The sequence below is a fragment of the Prionailurus bengalensis genome, chromosome D3, assembly GCF_016509475.1.
Source record: "Prionailurus bengalensis isolate Pbe53 chromosome D3, Fcat_Pben_1.1_paternal_pri, whole genome shotgun sequence".
Lineage (NCBI taxonomy): Eukaryota > Metazoa > Chordata > Mammalia > Carnivora > Felidae > Prionailurus > Prionailurus bengalensis.
This window is the reverse complement of record NC_057356.1, coordinates 44,267,682-44,287,190: the sequence shown is the minus strand read 5'-3', so window position 1 is coordinate 44,287,190 and position 19,509 is coordinate 44,267,682. Positions and strand designations below refer to the sequence as shown.

At 39.4% G+C, this 19,509-nt stretch overlaps 1 protein-coding gene across 4 annotated transcripts in view; it reads right to left on the bottom strand.

Annotated features, from left to right (window-relative positions):
• The window catches only part of GREB1L (GREB1 like retinoic acid receptor coactivator), a 178,811-nt gene that overhangs the window by 33,360 nt on the left and 125,942 nt on the right, over window positions 1-19,509 (bottom strand). For all 4 annotated transcript variants that reach the window (XM_043558429.1, XM_043558432.1, XM_043558430.1 and 1 more), the window contains exons 18-19: window positions 18,194-18,386; window positions 2,186-2,319 (exon numbers count right to left, since the gene is read on the bottom strand). In XM_043558429.1, the coding sequence (XP_043414364.1) occupies window positions 2,186-2,319; window positions 18,194-18,386 (327 nt within the window). The remainder of the gene's footprint in view (window positions 1-2,185; window positions 2,320-18,193; window positions 18,387-19,509) is intronic.

The following is a 19,509-nucleotide window of genomic DNA, read 5'->3' as shown; positions in this document are numbered from 1 at the left end:
AAATAGCATCCCCTAGTGGTGAAGCCTCCTATCACCTGAGCACTGCTTAGTCAAGGGAGCCTGGCAAATAGGGGTGTCTTTGAATCATCCCAATACCCATTGGTACCCCACCCCACCCTGCCTGGACTGCCAAGTAAGAGGGTCACTTTGTTCAAATTGGAACTTTTTACAATTACAGAGCAGGCAGAAAATAAATCTCTCATTTGTGTGTTACTCCTCAGAAAGCCAGGCCTGCTGGCAGTTAAGTACAAATGGACAAAGAGGACCCTCTTGCAGGCATGAAGAGGTGCTGGTCAAGAAAGAAGGTGCTGGCGAAATGAGGATGAGCCTGTGAACTTGCTTTCTGGTCGCCAGCTGGCAGCACATGCAGCTGGGTAGGCCATGGGATGGTTTGCCTTTGTTCCACGTTATAATTCTATTTAAAGTAAGACAAGTGGTCTGCCAGGCGTGCACAGAAAAACCCAGGGTCAAATACCAATTAGGGTCATCAAATGAATAGTGTGGTTTTGAAGAGCTTTAGAGCTGGAGAGGACCGTGGATGGCCTAGTTTTGACCAGTCCCCTTTCTACCAGAAGGAGGATGAGTTAAAAGGATGAGAGAAACCTGGCTACTTGCCCAAGATCATGCAACTGGTCAGGGACAGAGCTGTGTCTGGATTCATTCCGGTCTCTGACAACATTTCCTTACATTGCAAGGATTTGGTAGATTGGGGAAAAGTGAAGAAATCCTTCAGTTTACTCAATGCTGGGCAAGTTCTTCAAACACTCAATAAACTATAGCTAGTATTAGTTTGAGTGACTGGGTTGGAAGAAGTGAGCACACAAGATCCATGTTTAAAGCTTAATTGTTTTTTGATGGGCCAGGTAGGAAAGCCAAAGTTAGAATACATGGTAACTTTGATCTATAGGCATTTAGATCTCATACTCTGAAAGAAGTATGAATTTAGAAGTGAATAGTCTTCACAAGCTGTTATGTTTGCACTGAACTGTAATTGTTGTTTTGTAAGTATTACCAAGGTTGTAAGAGAAGTTGACAGGATTGACTCTGAATGATGTTACCAGAACAGAGGGTACGTTCCAAGCTGGTAGATGAAGCCAGTGGGTGGGAAACACTTAAAAGGGAGACTCATGGGATGATTCTGGAAAGTAAGATCACATGTGCTGTGGAAGGATTAATGTCACAGAGTCGGTTAAGTCTTCTTAAATCCCACAGCTGCAAAAACATAAAATCCTACTCCAAGGCTGTTCCTTTTCTTGACACAGTATAATAACTCTCTGGATAGGATGTATCTCCCTGTCCTCATTTTTAATCTTTCTTTTTTCTTAGCAAAGTTATAGGGCAGGTTGTTAAATAGGTGGCTTATGATCAACTGGGGCCAGTTTGAAGAATGAAAGCTACTAAAAATTAGAATGTGCCTCATCAAAAAGAGTCCAACTGCCCCCATCACTGGAAGGTCAGACAGACTATTGCAGCGGAGGGCAGGGAGGGCTGTGTATTAGGTTACGTAAATTCTAATGCCTCTGTGATGCTTCAAGTCTATGATCCAAAATCAGAGAGAAAAAAATAGGAAAAATTTTACTCTTCTGGAGTTTGACCTGGACTTGGGGAATAAAAAGAAAGCAGAAGAGACAGAAAAGTAATGATCTTTAACTCCCAAGGTCAGGGACTGAAGGAGACACCCTTGGAACTGAACTCATTTCAATGATCTAATTGCTCCTAATTTTCTCCAGTCTATACTCCCACTCTCATAGTAAAGTTCAGTTTTTACTGAGTCATCTAAGGGTACTTGCCTGTGTGAATGGAGGAGGAAAGAGGGGAAAATGAAAAAGTGTAGGGTATACGGTGGGGGAGGCCACACCTCAGAGGAACTGGTCTTTAATTAGTAAATCCCTCTGCCCATCTAATCCCCTGGTAGTCACATGCTTGGGAGATGACTCAGAGCATGAAAAGTGGAGCACGATAAGTCCCACTTTGGGTCGCTAGTTTCCTTTGTTAGTCTTGGATGATCACAGAAAACCTATGTGAGTAAAAGGTCATCTTAGGTGATGTTATTTTTATTCTGCCTTTGCATGGGATCTGCACAGCCGGTGCTCCACCAAACTTCCTGTGACAGTGACATAAGAGACTTTCGGCTATTTTAGATACACAAGTATGGCTAAAGTAAAAGTTGAAGGTCCTTACTTACCTTTCCAAGAGTGTGTTCACCATTTTTTCAAAAGTCTCATCACATCTCAAAAGTGGACTTGTGATTCCCCACTGTAGAGACTTACTGTATTCATTCAGGCCAAAGTACAACTTCTCCTCACAGCTCATGTCCTCCTGATTCAAAACAGAGCAAAATCCAGTGAGGAGAGGATGCAATGTGTCTTGTTTCTAGGGATGGAGAAATCCCTGCAATATATTATTTCCTGGAAGGTTAAAAAAAATTGTGAACAAGTGATACTATATCAAACTAAAAAGCTTCTTCACAGCAAAAGAAGCCTCAACAAAATGAAAAGGCAACCTATAGTATAGTTGAAATATTTACAAATCATAAGGGGTTATATCCAAAATATATTTTAAAAACTCACATAACTCAATAGCAAAAAACCCAAACAATCCAATTTAAAGACAGGCAGAGGAACTGAATAGACAGTTTTCTAAAGAAGACATGCCCATGGCCAGTAGGTACATGAATAGGTGCTCAACACCGCTAATCATCAGGGCAATGCAAATCAGAATGAGGATCTAATGTATAACAACTTGGTGACCACAGTAGTGAAATATCACCTCACACCTGTTCATTTTTTTTTTTTTAAGTAAGTTCTAGGCCCTACTTGGGGCTTGAACTCATGACTCCAAGATCAGGAGTCTCTTGCTCTCCTGACTGACTGAGCCAGCCAGGCACCCCACCTCATACCTGTTGGAATAGCTGTTTATCAAAAGGAAAAAAGATAACAAATGTTGACAAGGATGTGGAGGAAAGCAAACGCTCATGCTTTGTTGGTGGGAGTGTAAGTTGGTACAGCCACCATGGGAAACAATATGGAGGTTCCTCAAATAAATTAAAAATTGAATCATTGATCAATAAATATCCACTTCTGGGTATTTACCCAAAGAAAATGAAAATAGGCTATAGAAGAGATATATGCACTCCCATGTTCATTATTCACAATAGCCAGGATATGGAAGCAACTAAGTGTCTGTCAATGGATAAATGGATAAAAAAGATATAGTACGTATATGTATATGTCCACACAATGTAATATTATTCAGTCATGAGAAAGAAGGAAATCCTGACATTTGTAACAAATAGACCTTGAGAGCATAATGCTAAGTGAAATAAGTTAGAGAAAGACAAACACTGCATGGTTTCACTCAGATAAAGGATCTTAAAAAAAAAAGTCAAACTCATTAAAGCAGAGAGTAGAATAGTGGTTGCCACGGGTGGGGGGGCAGGGGGTAGGTGGGGGAAATAGGAAGAGGTTGGTAAAAGGGTATAAACTTTTAGCTATAAAATGAATAAGGTCTGAGGGTCTAATGTATAATATAGTGACTATAGTTGTTAACACTATAATATATAATTGACATTTGCTAAGAGAGTAGAAACTAAATGTTCTTACTAAAAAATACACACATATTTATATGTATATATAAATATGTGAGATGATGGATGTATTAATTAACTAGAAGGGAGGAGTCCTTTCACAATGTATGTGTATATGTATATCAAATCATCACAATGTACACTTTAAATATCTTACAATTTTACAATTACAAAATGAATGAGATTTTACAAAAAAAGAGAGAGGAATAGGAAAATCAAGAAACAGATTCTTTTTTTTTAATGTTTTTATTATTTATTTTTGAGACAGAGAGAGACAGAACATGAGCAGGGGAGGGACAGAGAGAGAGGGAGACACAGAATCTGAAGCAGGCTCCAGGCTCTGAGCTGACAGCACAGAGCCCAACGCAGGGCTCGAACTCATGGAGTGTGAGATCATGACCTGAGCTGAAGTCGGATGCTCAACCGACTGAGCCACCCAGGTGCCCCAAACAGATTCTTAAGTATAGAGAACAAACTAGTGGTTACTAGAGGGGAGGTGCGTGGGAGGATGGGTGAAATAGGTGATGGGGATTAAGGAGGGCACTTGTCGTGATGAACACCAGACGATGTATGTAAGTGTTATATTACTACATACACCTGAAATTAATATAACACTGTATGTTAACTAAAAATGGAATTCAAATAAAACTTAAAGTAAAAAAATGAGATCTTGCCATTTGCAACAACATAGATGGACCCAGAAGCTATAATGCTAAGTGAAACAAATCAGAGAAAGACAAATGCCATATGATTTCATTTACATGTAGAATCTAAAAAACAAAATAAATGAACAAAGAAACAAAGAGACAAACAAAAACCCAAGACTGTTAAATATAGAGAGAATGAATGAATGAATGAATGGATGAATGACTAAAGCAAACTGGTTCATTGCCACAGGGAAGGGGGATGGATGGATGGATGAAGTAGATAAAAGGGATTAGGAAGTACAAACTTCCAGTTACAAAACAGAGAAGTCACTGAGATGAAAAGTACTGAATAGGGAATATAGCCAAAAATGTTGTAATACTGCTGCTTGGTAACATATGGTGACTACACTAATGGTAAGCAGTGAGTAATGTATAGAATTGTTGAATCGTTATGTTGTACACCTGAAATTAACATAATACTGTATGTTAATTATAAATAAATTAAAAATAAATAAATAAACACAATAACCAATTGTTAAAATAAAATCAATATCTTATAATTTTATTTGTCAATTATACCTCAATAAAGCTGAAAAAAACTGTATTTCATTATACAACCTAATATCAACTCCACAGTTATCTTGGGGACAGAAACCAAACTTCTTTTTCCCTTCAAATGAACTTAATACATGGTTAATGTTGACCTGCTTTCTTAAGGCAGATGGTGACTTAACAGATGGTTTGTTTTCTCTTTGCTTTGTTCAGGCATGTTCTGAAGAATAGCATTTTTTAGATTGGTACAGTCACAGGTCAGACTTTTCCCTCATGAAGCAATTCTCTATACTGATACATATGCTATATATAGAACTCTCCGGAGATTAACAAACTCAAAAATCCTATTACAAAAAACTTAACTTTTCTGATGTTATCTAATGATGGTAATTCAGAAAATCTTACTCTTTTACAAAAAAATATTTATTTAAAAATGGAATCTATGCTTTTCTGCCTTCATAAGCAGAATTCCCTGTATTTAATTTATCCCCCCTTCATGATGACTCAGTCATCACTGTGAAAATGAATAACTATTTTGGGATGTGACACAAAGATTTCCTCAGAGGATCCTGAGATGTATGACAAGATGTCCTTAAATGTAAATAGTCCCAAAATATTCAGCAAGCTTTTTGAGTTCATGCATCTGTGTTTTTTTAAACAATGGTTTTCTTTCCTCTTTCCTACATTAATTTTTCCCAGTCATTTCTCCTAGCTGTCGTGTGGCCCATGTGTTTTAGTCTCTATTTGTTATTTATTATGTATTGGTATTTTTCCTTTTTAAAAAATGTTTATTTTGAGAGAGAGAGCACGAGCAGGGGAGGGACAGAGAGAGAGAGAGAATCACAAACAGGCTGCATGCTGTCAGCACAGAGCCTTACTCAGGGCTCAATCCCATGAACCATGAGATTATGACATAAACTGAAGTTAAGAGTCAGATGCTTAGCACAAAAACAGACACATAGACCAATGGAATAGAATAGAAACCCCAGAACTAGACCCACAAACGTATGGCCAACTCATCTTTGACAAAGCAGGAAAGAACATCCAATGGAAAAAAGACATCCTCTTTAACAAATGGTGCTGGGAGAACTGGACAGCAACATGCAGAAGGTTGAAACTAGACCACTTTCTCACACCATTCACAAAAATAAACTCAAAATGGATAAAGGACCTAAATGTGAGACAGGAAACCATCAAAACCTTAGAGGAGAAAGCAGGAAAAGACCTCTCTGACCTCAGCCGTAGCAATCTCTTACTCGACACATCCCCAAAGGCAAGGGAATTAAAAGCAAAAGTGAATTACTGGGACCTTATGAAGATAAAAAGCTTCTGCACAGCAAAGGAAACAACCAACAAAACTAAAAGGCAACCAACGGAATGGGAAAAGATATTCGCAAAGGACATATCGGACAAAGGGCTAGTATCCAAAATCTATAAAGAGCTCACCAAACTCCACACCCGAAAAACAAATAACCCAGTGAAGAAATGGGCAGAAAACATGAATAGACACTTCTCTAAAGAAGACATCCGGATGGCCAACAGGCACATGAAAAGATGTTCAGCGTCGCTCCTTATCAGGGAAATACAAATCAAAACCACACTCAGGTATCACCTCACGCCAGTCAGAGTGGCCAAAATGAACAAATCAGGAGACTATAGATGCTGGAGAGGATGTGGAGAAACGGGAACCCTCTTGCACTGTTGGTGGGAATGCAAATTGGTGCAGCCGCTCTGGAAAGCAGTGTGGAGGTTCCTCAGAAAATTAAAAATCGACCTACCCTATGACCCAGCAATAGCACTGCTAGGAATTTATCCAAGGGATACAGGAGTACTGATGCATAGGGGCACTTGTACCCCAATGTTCATAGCAGCACTCTCAACAATAGCCAAATTATGGAAAGAGCCTAAATGTCCATCAACTGATGAATGGATAAAGAAATTGTGGTTTATATACACAATGGAATATTACGTGGCAATGAGAAAAAATGAAATATGGCCTTTTGTAGCAACGTGGATGGAACTGGAGAGTGTGATGCTAAGTGAAATAAGCCATACAGAGAAAGACAGATACCATATGGTTTCACTCTTATGTGGATCCTGAGAAACTTAAACAGGAACCCATGGGGGAGGGGAAGGAAAAAAAAAAAAGAGGTTAGAGTGCGAGAGAGCCAAAGCATAAGAGACTGTTGAAAACTGAGAACAAACTGGGGGTTGATGGGGGGTGGGAGGGAGGAGAGGGTGGGTGATGGGTATTGAGGAGGGCACCTTTTGAGATGAGCACTGGGTGTTGTATGGAAACCAATTTGTCAATAAATTTCATATAAAAAAAATAAAAAAAAAATTAAAAAAAATAAAAAATAAAAAAAAAAGAAGAAAAAAAAAAAGAGTCAGATGCTTAACTGACCCACATACGTGCCGCTGGCATTTTTCTTTAAACACCCACAAACTCATTTCATAAAGGTAATACAGCATCTTAAATATAATAAATATAATAAATTACAAATAAATTAAGCAGTCAGAAGAAGAAAAAGCAAGGGTAAGAGAAATAAGATTGGGATGAAGCTAGTGCTCTCAAAAATGCACATTTTGTTAGAAGCGGGCTACAAATTTGTTTCTGAGCTCTTTGGTAACCCAAACAGATAAGCAACTGTGTGATTCAAAAGGCCCAAAAGATAGAAAATAAAGCAATATTTAATTGACAGCTTTTAATTATTTTTTCGTGGCCCCCCAAACCAGTTATTCCTTCTTGTTGGAATAGGATCTTCAAGAGTAAAAATGCTTTATTAGAGGACCAGAGTATGTTCTTTGAAACAGCAGAGCCTTAAAACATACATTGAGCAGCCTCTGTTTTGGAGGCTTGAAAGCCATTTTGTTTATTTGTTTGCTTCCTTCCTTCTGGGTTCTTGGTTGAGTTCTGGATAATTGTGTCAAATGAGTCATTTCAGGATGAAAAGTCATTCATCTGCATTCTCTCCTTATCCGGCTGTTGGCACAGAGTCCGTGGAAAAGCTTTCTCTTCTGTGTATGTGGTCTTCACTTTCCTTCTCGTCTTTGGTCCTGCTTCTTTGGGAAAATCTAAAATCCTACTCCAAGCCTGTTCCTGGAGCATTTTAATGCTCCAGTTTAATGCTCCAAGTTAAAATGCAGCATTTTAACTTGCTGGATAGGATGCATCCACCTGTCCTCAGTGTAATTTCTTTCTTAGGAAAATTATGGGGTGGGTTATTAAACAGATGGCTTGTGATCAGTTGGAGCCAGTATTTTATTAATCTACAAAGACTTTGTAGATCAAGAACTAGAGATACTAAAAATGGGAATTAGATGTGAAAACTTTCCCCAATCATTAAGTTTGCATTAAACTATAGCTCTAGTTTTGTATTATAAACCTTGTAATAGACGTCAATGGGACCACCCTTTTAAAATGTTACAAAACTCTGAATGATGTTATTCAAAAGAAACATGCATCCCGAGAGTCACAAATCACAAATCATACTGAATCACTATGTCTTTTGGAAAAATGTCCCTTCTCCTGCAAAAAAATAAATAAATAAATAAATATCCCTCCCCAAGTCCTGCCCTCCTAATGACCCTCATCCTGTAGCTCTCCCTATCTTCTCCCTGCTATCCTTGCTTTTCCTCCAGCCAAATGCTCTGCTCTACAGACACTGTTACCTGGAAGGTCACCAAAGACGCCTGAGGCCAAATCCAGTGGTGTGTACCTGTCAGTCCTTGACCTCACTGCCCTTTAGGTAGTTCTCTTCATTGTCTATTTCAATGATTTTATCCACACCAGCTGCTTCTGTGATCATTGTTCTTTTTTTTAATTTATATCCAAGTTAGTTAGCATATACTGCAACAATGATTTTAGGAGCAGATTTCTTAAGGCCCCTTACCCATTTAGCCCATCCCCCTTCCCACAACCCCTCCAGTAACCCTCTGTTTGTTCTCTATATTTAAGAGTCTCTTACATTTTGTCCCCTTCTCTGTTTTTATATTATTTTTGCTTCCCTTCCCTTGTGTTCATCTGTTTTGTCTCTTAAAGTCCTCATACAAGTGAAGTCATATGATATTTGTCTTTCTCTAATTTTGCTTAGCATTAATACCCTCTAGTTCCATCCATGTAGTTGCAAATGGCAAGATTTCATTCTTTTTGATTGCTGAGTAATGCTCCATCGTAGGTACATATACTACATCGTTTTTATCCATTCATCTGTTGATGGACAGTTGGGCTCTTTCCATACTTTGCCTATTGTCGATAGCGCTGCTATAAACATTGGGGTGCACGTGCCCCTTCGAAACAGTACACCTGTATCCACTGGATAAATACCTAGTAGTGCAATTGCTGGGTCATAGGGTAGTTCTATTTTTAGTTTTTTGAGGAACCTCCATACTGGTTTCCAGAGTGGCCACACCAGTTTGTATTCCCACCAGCAGTACAAAAGAGATCCTCTTTCTCCACATCCTCGCCAACATCTGTTGTTGCCTGAGTTGTTAATGCTAGCCATTCTGACAGGTGTGAGGTGGTATCTCATTGTGGTTTTGATTTGTATTTCCCTGATGATGAGTGATGTTGAGCATTTTTTGTGTCAGTTTGTCATCTGGATATCTTCTTTGGGGAAGTGTCTATTCATGTCTTTTGCCCACTTCTTCACTGGATTGTTTGTTTTTCGGGTATTGAGTTTGATAAGTTCTTTATAGATTTTGGATACTAACCCTTTATCTGATATGTCGCTTGCAAATATCTTCTCCCATTCTGTCGGTTGCCTTTTAGTTTTGCTGATTGTTTCCTTCGCTGTGCAGAAGCTTTTTATTTTGATGAGGTCCCAGTAGTTCATTTTTGCTTTTGTTTCCCTTGCCTCCAGAGACGGGTTGAGTAAGAAGTTGCTGCGGCCAAGATCAAAGAGGTTTTTGCCTGCTTTCTCCTCAAGGATTTTGATGGTTTCCTGTCTTATGTTTAGGTCTTTCATCCATTTTGAGTTTATGTAAGAAAGTGGTCCAAGTTCATTTTTCTGCATGTCGCTGTCCAGTTTTCCCAGCACCACTTGCTGAAGAAACTGTCTTTATTCCATTGGATATTCTTTCCTGCTTTATCAAAGATTAGTTGGCCATGTGTTTGTGGGTCCATTTCTGGGTTCTTTCTTCTGTTCCATTGATCTGGGTGTCTGTTTTTGTGCCAGTACCATACATGCTGATAATTTCAGCTTTGTAATACAGTTTAAAGTCTGGGATTGTGATGCCTCCAGCTTTGGTTTTATTTTTCAAGATTGCTTTGGCTATTTGGGGTCTTTTCTGGTTCCATACAAATTTTAGGATTATTTGTTCTAGCTCTGTGAAGAATTCTGGTGTTATTTTGATAGGGATTGCCGTGATCATTGTTCTTGACAAAATATTCCAAAACTATGTCATAAAGCGCCATAAAGTAGAAACTCCAAATGTGCATATGTGATAGTGCACTCATCTCAGCCTTAACTCATTCAAATTCCACCTCATCTGCTCTCCACAGATCATTGTTCCTCTTGAACTTTTTCTTCAACTAAAGGCATCACCTCAAAGACATCTCTGACTGCTGCCTCTTCCCCAATAAAGAAATCCTAGGGGAGGCACCTGGGTGGCTCAGTCAGGTAGGCAATTAAGCATCTGGCTCTTGGGTTTGGCTCAGGTCATGATGTTCGTGGGATTGAGCCCCAAGGGCCCCACACATTGACAGTGTGCAGCCTGCTTGGGATTCTCTCTCTCTCTGCCCCTCCCCCATTAGCAAGCACACACACACTCTCTCTTTCTCAAGATAAATAAACTAAAAAAAAATCCTAAAAAATTCACCATTTCTCCCATTCTTCTTCTTGCTAGGACCACTATGTATTTGTTAATTTTAATCTGAATGATCAGAAAAGTCAAATGACTGATCTCCCTATTTTTTAAAAAGTTTATTTATTTATTTTGATAGAGAAAGTGCAAACAGGAGAGGGGCAGAAAGAGAGGGAGAGAGAGAATCCCAAGCAGGCTCTGCACTGCCAGCTCAGAGCCCAATGTGGGGCTTGAGCTCACAAACCGTAAGCTGAAGTCGGACACTTAGACTGAGCCACCCAGGCACCCCAACTGATCTCTCTATTTTTAATCACTTTGATTTGACTTCTATCATTAATGAAGTGCCTTAAAATGTAACCTCTCAGCATCTCCTAAAGCTGAACATATGTGTTTATTCCCACATATACACCTGACAAAAATACATACCTGTGTCTACTAAAAGGCATGTGCTAGAATGTTTATAGCAGCACTATTTGAAATAAATGAATGGGATGGATAAATGAATTGTGGTGTTCTCCCAGTGTAATCCATATATGGCAATAAGAATGTTTTATGACTCATGCAAAATAGAGAAGAATCTCACAAACAATGCTGAGTAAAAGAAGCTATATACAAAAGAATGCAAACTGCATGATTCCATTTTTTTCAAGTTCAAAACTGGGCAAACTAAATGTAGGGTGGAAGAGTCCAGAAGAGTGTTACCCTTTGGTGGGTAGTGCCTGTCTTCTGGGGGTAGCCCAGCTTTGGGGGCCAGCCAGCCTGCAGAAGTGACTCAGGTGGTCATCCAACTTTTTGATGGGTTTCACTTCTTCATCTAGGAAGTGGTTCTCCAGGAAGTCACAGAGATGGGGATTTGTGTGGGCAGAACCCAGAACATGCAGATCCAGAAGGGCCTGCTTCGGATTCTTTTCCAAGACCATGGCATCCAGGATTTTACCCTACTCATCTTGACAGGGCTTCTGCACATCCTGAAAAAGGGCATGGCTGCCATGCTGATTTTGTATCTTCAAGAGACTCTCAGCCCTCCAGAGCCACATGGTTGAGGTTGGAATAGAAGCTCAGAGAGATGTAGGTGTTGGAGCCCTGCAGATGAATGTTGGCCAGGCAGTTGAAGGCGGCCTCCACCTTAATGGAGTCATTCTGACAAATCCAGGAGCTCATGGTTGATTGGCAATAAGGAAGGAGCTAAGCTCAAAAACTGGTCCTAGCTACTCCTGGAGCCAGAAGGTGGTGAGAAGATGGTTCTGGAGGTTGTGACTGGAAAAGAGGTTGGAGGGCGGGTGGAGGGTGGAAGAAGGGGCATCCCTGGGTCTGTTATGTCTAAACACTGTTGAAGCAAGAGACAGATCTGCAGGACTGGCAGTCGCTCTGCCTATATGCAGATTCTTTACAGTATTGTGAATGTATTTTCTCTTCCTTACAACTTTCTTAATGTTTTCTTTTCTCTAGCTTACTTTATTGTAATAATACATTATATAATAATATGACATACAAAATAGGTGTTATGTTATCAGTAAGGCTTCTGGTCAACAGTAGCCCATTAGTAAAGTTTTGGGGGAGTCAAAATTATATGCAAATTTTCGACTGAGCAGGGGTGGGTCCTCCTGAACCCTGTGTTGTTCAAGGCTCAACCATATTTTTAATAATACTATGCCCTTACAAGAAAATCATTAATGCCTTTGTAATAAGTGTAAACTTTTCCAGCCTGGGACTTCAAGCTTCCGTGTATATATTCCCAAGTTTCTTTTCATCCTCCTAGTGTTCACTGAAAAATCCCTGTTTCCTCCTCTGTGGTGCTGCCCCAGCTGTCTGCTGTCAGGAGAGCCCACACCTCAGTCTGTCTGCTCCTTCCTTCCTCTCTTGCAAGTCCCAGCCACTGTGCTCTCTCCATGTCGCGTTTTCTAATGCTCTTAAGTGGGTGGGACTTCTCCCTCATTTCAATCCCCAGAGCATTTTGATATTTTAAAATTGTCTTATTCCAGGGGTGCCTGGGTGGCTCAGTTGGTTAAGCATCTGACTTCGGCTCAGGTCATTATCTCACAGTTCATGGCTTTGAGCCCGCGTTGGGCTATGTGCTGACAGCCCAGAGCCTGGAGCCCGCTTCAGATTGTGTCTCCCTCTCTCTCTGCCCTTCCCCCACTCATGCTCTGTCTCTCTTTGTCTTTCAAAAATAAATACACATTAAAAATTGTTTTTTAATTTATAAAATTGTTTTCTTCCAGTCTATTATTTTTGCAAATAAAAGTTGTATATATTTAAGGTATACAATGTGGTATTTTTTCTTTTTTTGAAATTGAGACATAACTGACATGTAACACTGTATTAGTTTCCAGGGGTACAACAAAATGATTCTGTTTATATATAGGCATACCTTGGAGATTTGAGGGTTTGGATGCAGACCACCACAATAAACAGGCATTACAATCAAATGAGTCAAATGAATTTTTTGGTTTCCCTGTACATACAAAAGTTATGTTTACACTGTACTATAGTCTATTAAGTGTACAATAGCATTATGCTTAAAAAACAATGTACATACCTTAATTAAAAGATACTTTATTGCTTAAAAATGCTAACCATCATCTGAACTTTCAGCAAATCATAATCTTTTTGCCGGTGGAGGGTCTTGCCTTGATTTTGATGGCTATTGACTGATTTGGTTGGTGGTTGTAGAAGGCTGGGGTGCCTGTGACAATTTCTTAACACAAGACAACAATGAAGCTTGCCACATTGAATGACTCTTACTTTCATGAGTGACTTCTCTGTAGCAAGTGATGCTGTTTGATAGCATTTTGCCCCCAGTAGAACTTCTTTCAAAATTGGAGTCAATCCTCTCAAACCCTGCCACTGCTTTATCAACTAAGTTCATGTAATATTCTAAATCCTTTGTTGTCATTTCAACAATCTCCACAGCATCTTCACCAGGAGTAGTTTCCTTGTCAAGACACCACTTTCTTTGTTCACCCGTCAGAAGCAACTCCTCATCCATTCAGTTTTTATCATGAGATTGCAACAATTCAGCCTCATCTTCAGGTTCTACTTTTAATTTTAGTTCTCTTGCTATTTCCACCACATCTGCAGTGACTTCCTCCACTGAAGTCTTGAACCCCTCAAAGTCATCCACGGGGGTTGTAATCAACTTCTTCCAAACTCCTGGTAATGCTGATACTTTGACCTCTTCCCATGAATCATGAATGTTCTTAATCACCTAGAATGGTGAATCCTTTCCAGAATGTTTTCAACTAACTTTGCCCATTTCCATCAGAGGAATCACTGTCTATGGCAGCCATAGCCTAATGAAATGTATTTTCCTAAATCATAAGAAGTTACTCCTTGACCCATGTGCTGCATAATGGATGTTGTGTTAGTAGTCATGAAAACCACATTCATCTTATTGTACATCTCCATCAGAGCTCTTAGGTTAGCATATACATTGTCAATGAGCAGTAATATATTGAAAGGAATCTTTTTTTTCTGGGAAGTAGGTCTCATCAGTGGGCTTAAAATATTCAGTCAACCATGTTGTAAACAGATGTGCTGTCAACCAGGCTTTGTTGTTACATTTAGAGAACACAGACAAGAGTAGATTTAGCATAATTCTTCAGGGCCCTAGGATTTTCAGAATGCTCAATGAGCACTGGCTTCAACTTAAAGTCACCAGCTGCAGTAGCCCCTAACAAGACAGTCAGATTGTCCTTTGGAGCTTTGAAGGCAGTCATTGACTTCTCTCTAGCTATGAAAGACCTAGAAGGCGTCTTCTTCCAATAGCTGGCTGTTCCATCTACATTGAAAATTTGTTTCACATAGCCACCTTCATTAATAATCTAGGTCTTTTGGATAACTTGCTGCAGCTTCTATATCAGCACTTGCTGCACTTTAATGTTATGCAGAAGGCATAAGCTTTCTTAAGCTTTATGATCTAACCTCTGGTAGTTTCCAATCTTTCTTCTGCAGCTTCCTTACCTCTCTCAGTCTTCCCAGAATTGAAGACAGTTAGGGCCTTGGTCTGGATTAGGCTTTGGCTTAAGGGAACGTGGTGGCTGATAGGATCTTCTATCTAGATCATTCAGATCTTCTCCATATCAGCAATAAGGTGTTTTACTTTCTTATTATTCATGTGTTCACTGGGTTAGCACTTTTTTTGAGAGAGAGAGAGAGAGAGAGCAAGAGCGAGTGTTGGGGAGGGGCAGAGGGAGAGGGAAAGAGAATCTTAAGCAGTCTCCATGTCCAGCACAGAGCCCAATGCAGGGCTCGATCTCACAACCCTGAGATTGTGACCTGAGCTGAAATCAAGAGTCAGATGCTTAACTGACTAAGACTGCCAGGTGCCTTTTAATTTCCTTCAAGAACTTTTCTTTTATATTCATAACATGGCTGTTTGGAGCAAGAGGCCTAGCTTTCAGCCTGTCTCAGCTTTTGACTTGTCTTCCTCACTAAGCTTAATCATGTCTAGCTTTTGATTTAAAGTGAGAGATGTGCAACTCTTCCCATCACTTGAACACTTAGTGGCCATTGTAGGGTTATTGATTGGCCAAATTTCAATAGTGGTGTGTATCCAGAAATAGAGAGGCCTAAGGAGAGGGAGAGAGAGGGGAATGGCCAGTTGGTGGAGCAGTTAGAACACACACACACTTTTATCGATTAAGTCCACGTTCTTACATAGGTGTGGTTTGTGGCACCACAAAACAATTACAATAGTAACATCAAAGATCAGTGATTATAGATCAGCATAACAAATACAATAATAATGAAAAAATTTAAATATTGTGAGAATTACCAAAATGTGACATAGAGACCCAAAGTGAGTAAATGCTGTTTGAAAAAATGGCACCAATAGACTTCCTTGATACAGGATTGCCACAAATCTTCATTTGTAAAAATGAAATATCTGCAAAGTACAATAAAGCAAAGCACAACAAAACAAGGTATGCCTATATATGTGTGCAATATACATATATATATTGCAAAATGATCACCACAGGAAGTCCAGTTAACATCCATCAGCACATATAGTTATAATTCTTTTTCTCTGGTGATGTGATCTTCTAAGGCCTACTCTCTTAGCAACTTTCAAATATACCATACAGTATTAACTATAGCCATCATGCTGTACATTACATCCCCAGGACTTACTTGTTATTATTTTTATATAATTTACTGTCAAATTGGCTTACATACAACACCCAGTGCTCATCCCAACAAGCACCCTCCTCAATGCCCATCACCCATTTTTCCCCTCTCCCCCATCCTCCCAATCCCTCTCAGTCTGTTCTCTGTATTTAAGAGTCTCTTGTGGTTTGCCTCCCTCCCTCTCTGTAACTATTTTTTCCCCTTCCCTTCCCCCATGGTCTTCTGTTAAGTTTCTCAAGATCCACATATGAGTGACAACATATGATATCTGTCCTTCTCTGACTGACATATTTCACTCAGCATCATACCTTCTAGTTCCATCCATGTTGCTGCAAATGGCAGGATTTCATTCTTTCTCATTGCCAAGTAGTATTCCATTGTATATATACACTACATCTTTATCCATTCATCAGTTGATGGACATTTAGGCTCTTTCCATAATTGGGCTATTGTTGAAAGTGCTGCTATAAACATTGGGGTACAAGTGCCCCTATGCATCAGCACTCCTTTACCCCTTGGGTAAATTCCTAGTAGTGCTACTGTTGGATCATAGGGTAGTTCTATTTTTAATTTTTTGAGGATTAACTTATTTTATAACTGAACATTTGTATCTTTTGATCCCATTCACCCATTTCATCCACCCCACCCCTGCCTCTGGCAATCACTGATCTCTTTTCTCTATGTATATCTTATTCTACTTTGGATAACAGTGACTTTGATATGTACTTTGCTTTTTCCTTTAAATGGTCAGTTCTCTTTGTGTTCTTGGAAAGATCTAACACAAGCCCAACAAGTGCTTAGTATTTTTTTAATTGAATTACCCTGCTTTTTCCAATTTTTCCTTTTTGAGGACGTTGGTTTCAGGATAATGAAAGGAGGCTAATGGTTAGGAGCTTCTTCCTTAATGTGTAAGGGTGAGGGTGTAAGGGTGTAAATTAGATTCAAGTTTGAAGTTTTTATCTTTTTTCTATGTTGATCTCAATTTCACAGTGATAATTTAAAAAAAAAATTTTTTTATTTTAGAGACAGAGAATGCAAGCAGTGGAGAGGGGCAAAGGGAGAGAGGGAGAGAATCCCAAGCAGACTCCACACTCAGAACAGAGCCTGACATGGGGCTCCATCTCATGACGCTGGTATCATGACATGAGCTGAAATCAAGAGTCTGATGCTCAACTGACTGAGCCACCCAGGCACCTCATAGGGATGATTTTTTTATGTGTGTATGTGTGTGTGTGTGTGTGTGTGTGTGTGTGTGTGTGTGTGTGTGTTTTGAGAGCAAGCATGAGCGGGGGAGGGCAGAAGGGGGGGTGGGGGACAGAGGATCTGAAGCTGGGTCTGTGCTGATAGCAGCAAGCCCAATGTGGGGCTCAAACCCACAAACTGCAAGATCATGACCTGAGCCAAAGTCAGATGCTCAACCGACTGAGCTACTCAGGCACCCCTGAATAAATGTTATTCTTACTTAAGACATATCTGGCATCTTTTACTTAAACATGCTTATTTTAAAATATCCATTATGTTTAACATTTTTTCATTTTTAATTTTTTTAAAGTTTATTTATTTTGAGATAGAAAGAGTGCACAAGTAAGGGAGGGGTAGAGAGAGAGGGAGAGAGAAAGAATCCCTAGCAGGCTCTGCATTGTCAGCACAGAGCCCAATGTGGGACTCAAACCCACGAACCATGAGACCATGGTCCAAGCAGAAACCAAGGGTCAGACGCTCAACTGATTGAGCCACCCAGGCATTCCCACCATGTTTAATATTTTTTAAACAAAGGATCCATTGCTTAATGGCTAATCTTCTTTGTTTTTATGAAACACTTATTTCTTTTTTTTGGTAGTATGTTTGTCATGCATTGTATAGGTCATAGAAAATATTTTCCAGGTTTTAGGGACTGAAGCCAAAAAAAATATATAGTCTTGAATATGTACAACCTTGAGATGGTGCTCAACATATTAAGTGCTATTGAGTAATTTAAAGTAACAGTATCATAATCTTATGTTTTAACCAGAAGACTGAGAACTGATTAAAAGAAAAAAATCCAGTTGCTGGGGGAACATGAGCATAATTTATAGTCATACAGATCAATAAGACTTCAAAAGGATAATAAATTTCCAAGTCTCAGATTGAAATTAATGGTTTAAAAGCACAAAGATAGTCCAGGCTATTGGTGACTGTATAAAATAACATCACATTTTGGAGGGGGGTACTATATAGGATGGACAATTTTGTATCTGTATGATAACCTTAAAAAGAACAATATAATTAGATTTATTTTGGACACACTCATTAGTTTTTAGTCTTATAATAATTGTAATTACATGGAACTTTTAGGAGATAAAGCTTTATGTTAGTTAGAGTTTTGAACTCTTACGGTATTTTACAAAGCCATGACCATATTTTATTACAAGATTCTGCTCCCGGGGGAACTGAGAATAATGACTGTGTATAAGAGAGCAGAATAGAGACTCACCATGTTGTCCAGCTGTATCCAGTGAACCTCATTGCTGGAGCTGATACGAGACTGTTGGGTCTGTAGTGTGTATGGGAATGAGCTAACCTGGAGCACCAGCAGGTTGAAAGCTTCCAGAACTTCTCTGCAGTTAATGACTCTATCAGCCAATCCATGACTAGGTTCACCATGTGACAAAGAGCCCGAAATGACACTGTAGAAATATTGAAAGTCACATTAATAATTTAACAGATTAGATTCAGAAACAGTCATCAAAATGGAGATAATGTTTTAGTTTTTATTTATCTAGTTCTTTTTAACTGGGAGAAGGAGTAGAGGCAACCAACATTTAATTTGAAAGAGAAATAATTACACTCCTTCTTACCACTTTCAGACAGATTTCAAAGATATTTTTCCCCCCTTTTCAGTCTGCCCCTGAAATACCTCCAAGTGTAACTCAGTTCTACAGGCCAAGGATATCTAAATCTGTAGCTGAGATGGATCACTTTGGTCTGAAAGCTCATCTAAATGAGTTTCTCCATCAAAACATGATGCTTGTAAGTGTGCAATAATCGGTACCCCAGAGAGGCAAGGGATCCCCTCTATGTTAATGCTACTATTCTTCCTCCCTTGAGGATGTTAGACTATGAGGAGGTTACAAAGGGTCCTCCTACCCCTCAGTATGAACAAAATTTTTACATCTAAATCATTTTCAATTATGTTCAATTTGAATGTACCAGGCTGTTATGCAGCGTCAAAACCACATATTTTTTTTTTTTGTCAAAGAAATAATCTCAGTGCCCTGGGGAATTAAATATAGAGAGATCCAATACACATCCTCACAGCTATTACTCCAAACTTTCAAACATGAGGTATATCAGGTCACTGAGTTATTTCTGCTCAAAGAACACTAGGAACAACTGAAGAGAATCTGGGCAAAGTCCTTCCTTCCTTCCTTCCTTCCTTCCTTCCTTCCTTCCTTCCTTCCTTCCTTCCTTCTCTCCTCTCTCCCTCCCCCTCTCCTTCCTTCCTTCCTTCCTTCCTTCCTTCCTTCCCTCCTTCCTTCCTTTCTTCCTTCTCTCTCTCTCCCTCCCTCCTTCTTTCTTTCCTTCCTTCTCCCTTCTTTCCTTCTCTCCTTCCCTCCCTCCCTCTCTCTGCTTCTTTCTTCCCTCCTTTTTCTTTCTTTCTTTCTTTCTTTCTTTCTTTCTTTCTTTCTTTCTTTCTTTCTTTCTTTCTTTCTTTCTTCTAAAACTAACATCTTATTTATACCTACATATGGCTCTAGAGTTCAGATTGTGGAGTGCCAAATACATTCTGGGCTTTTGAACAAGTGCTTT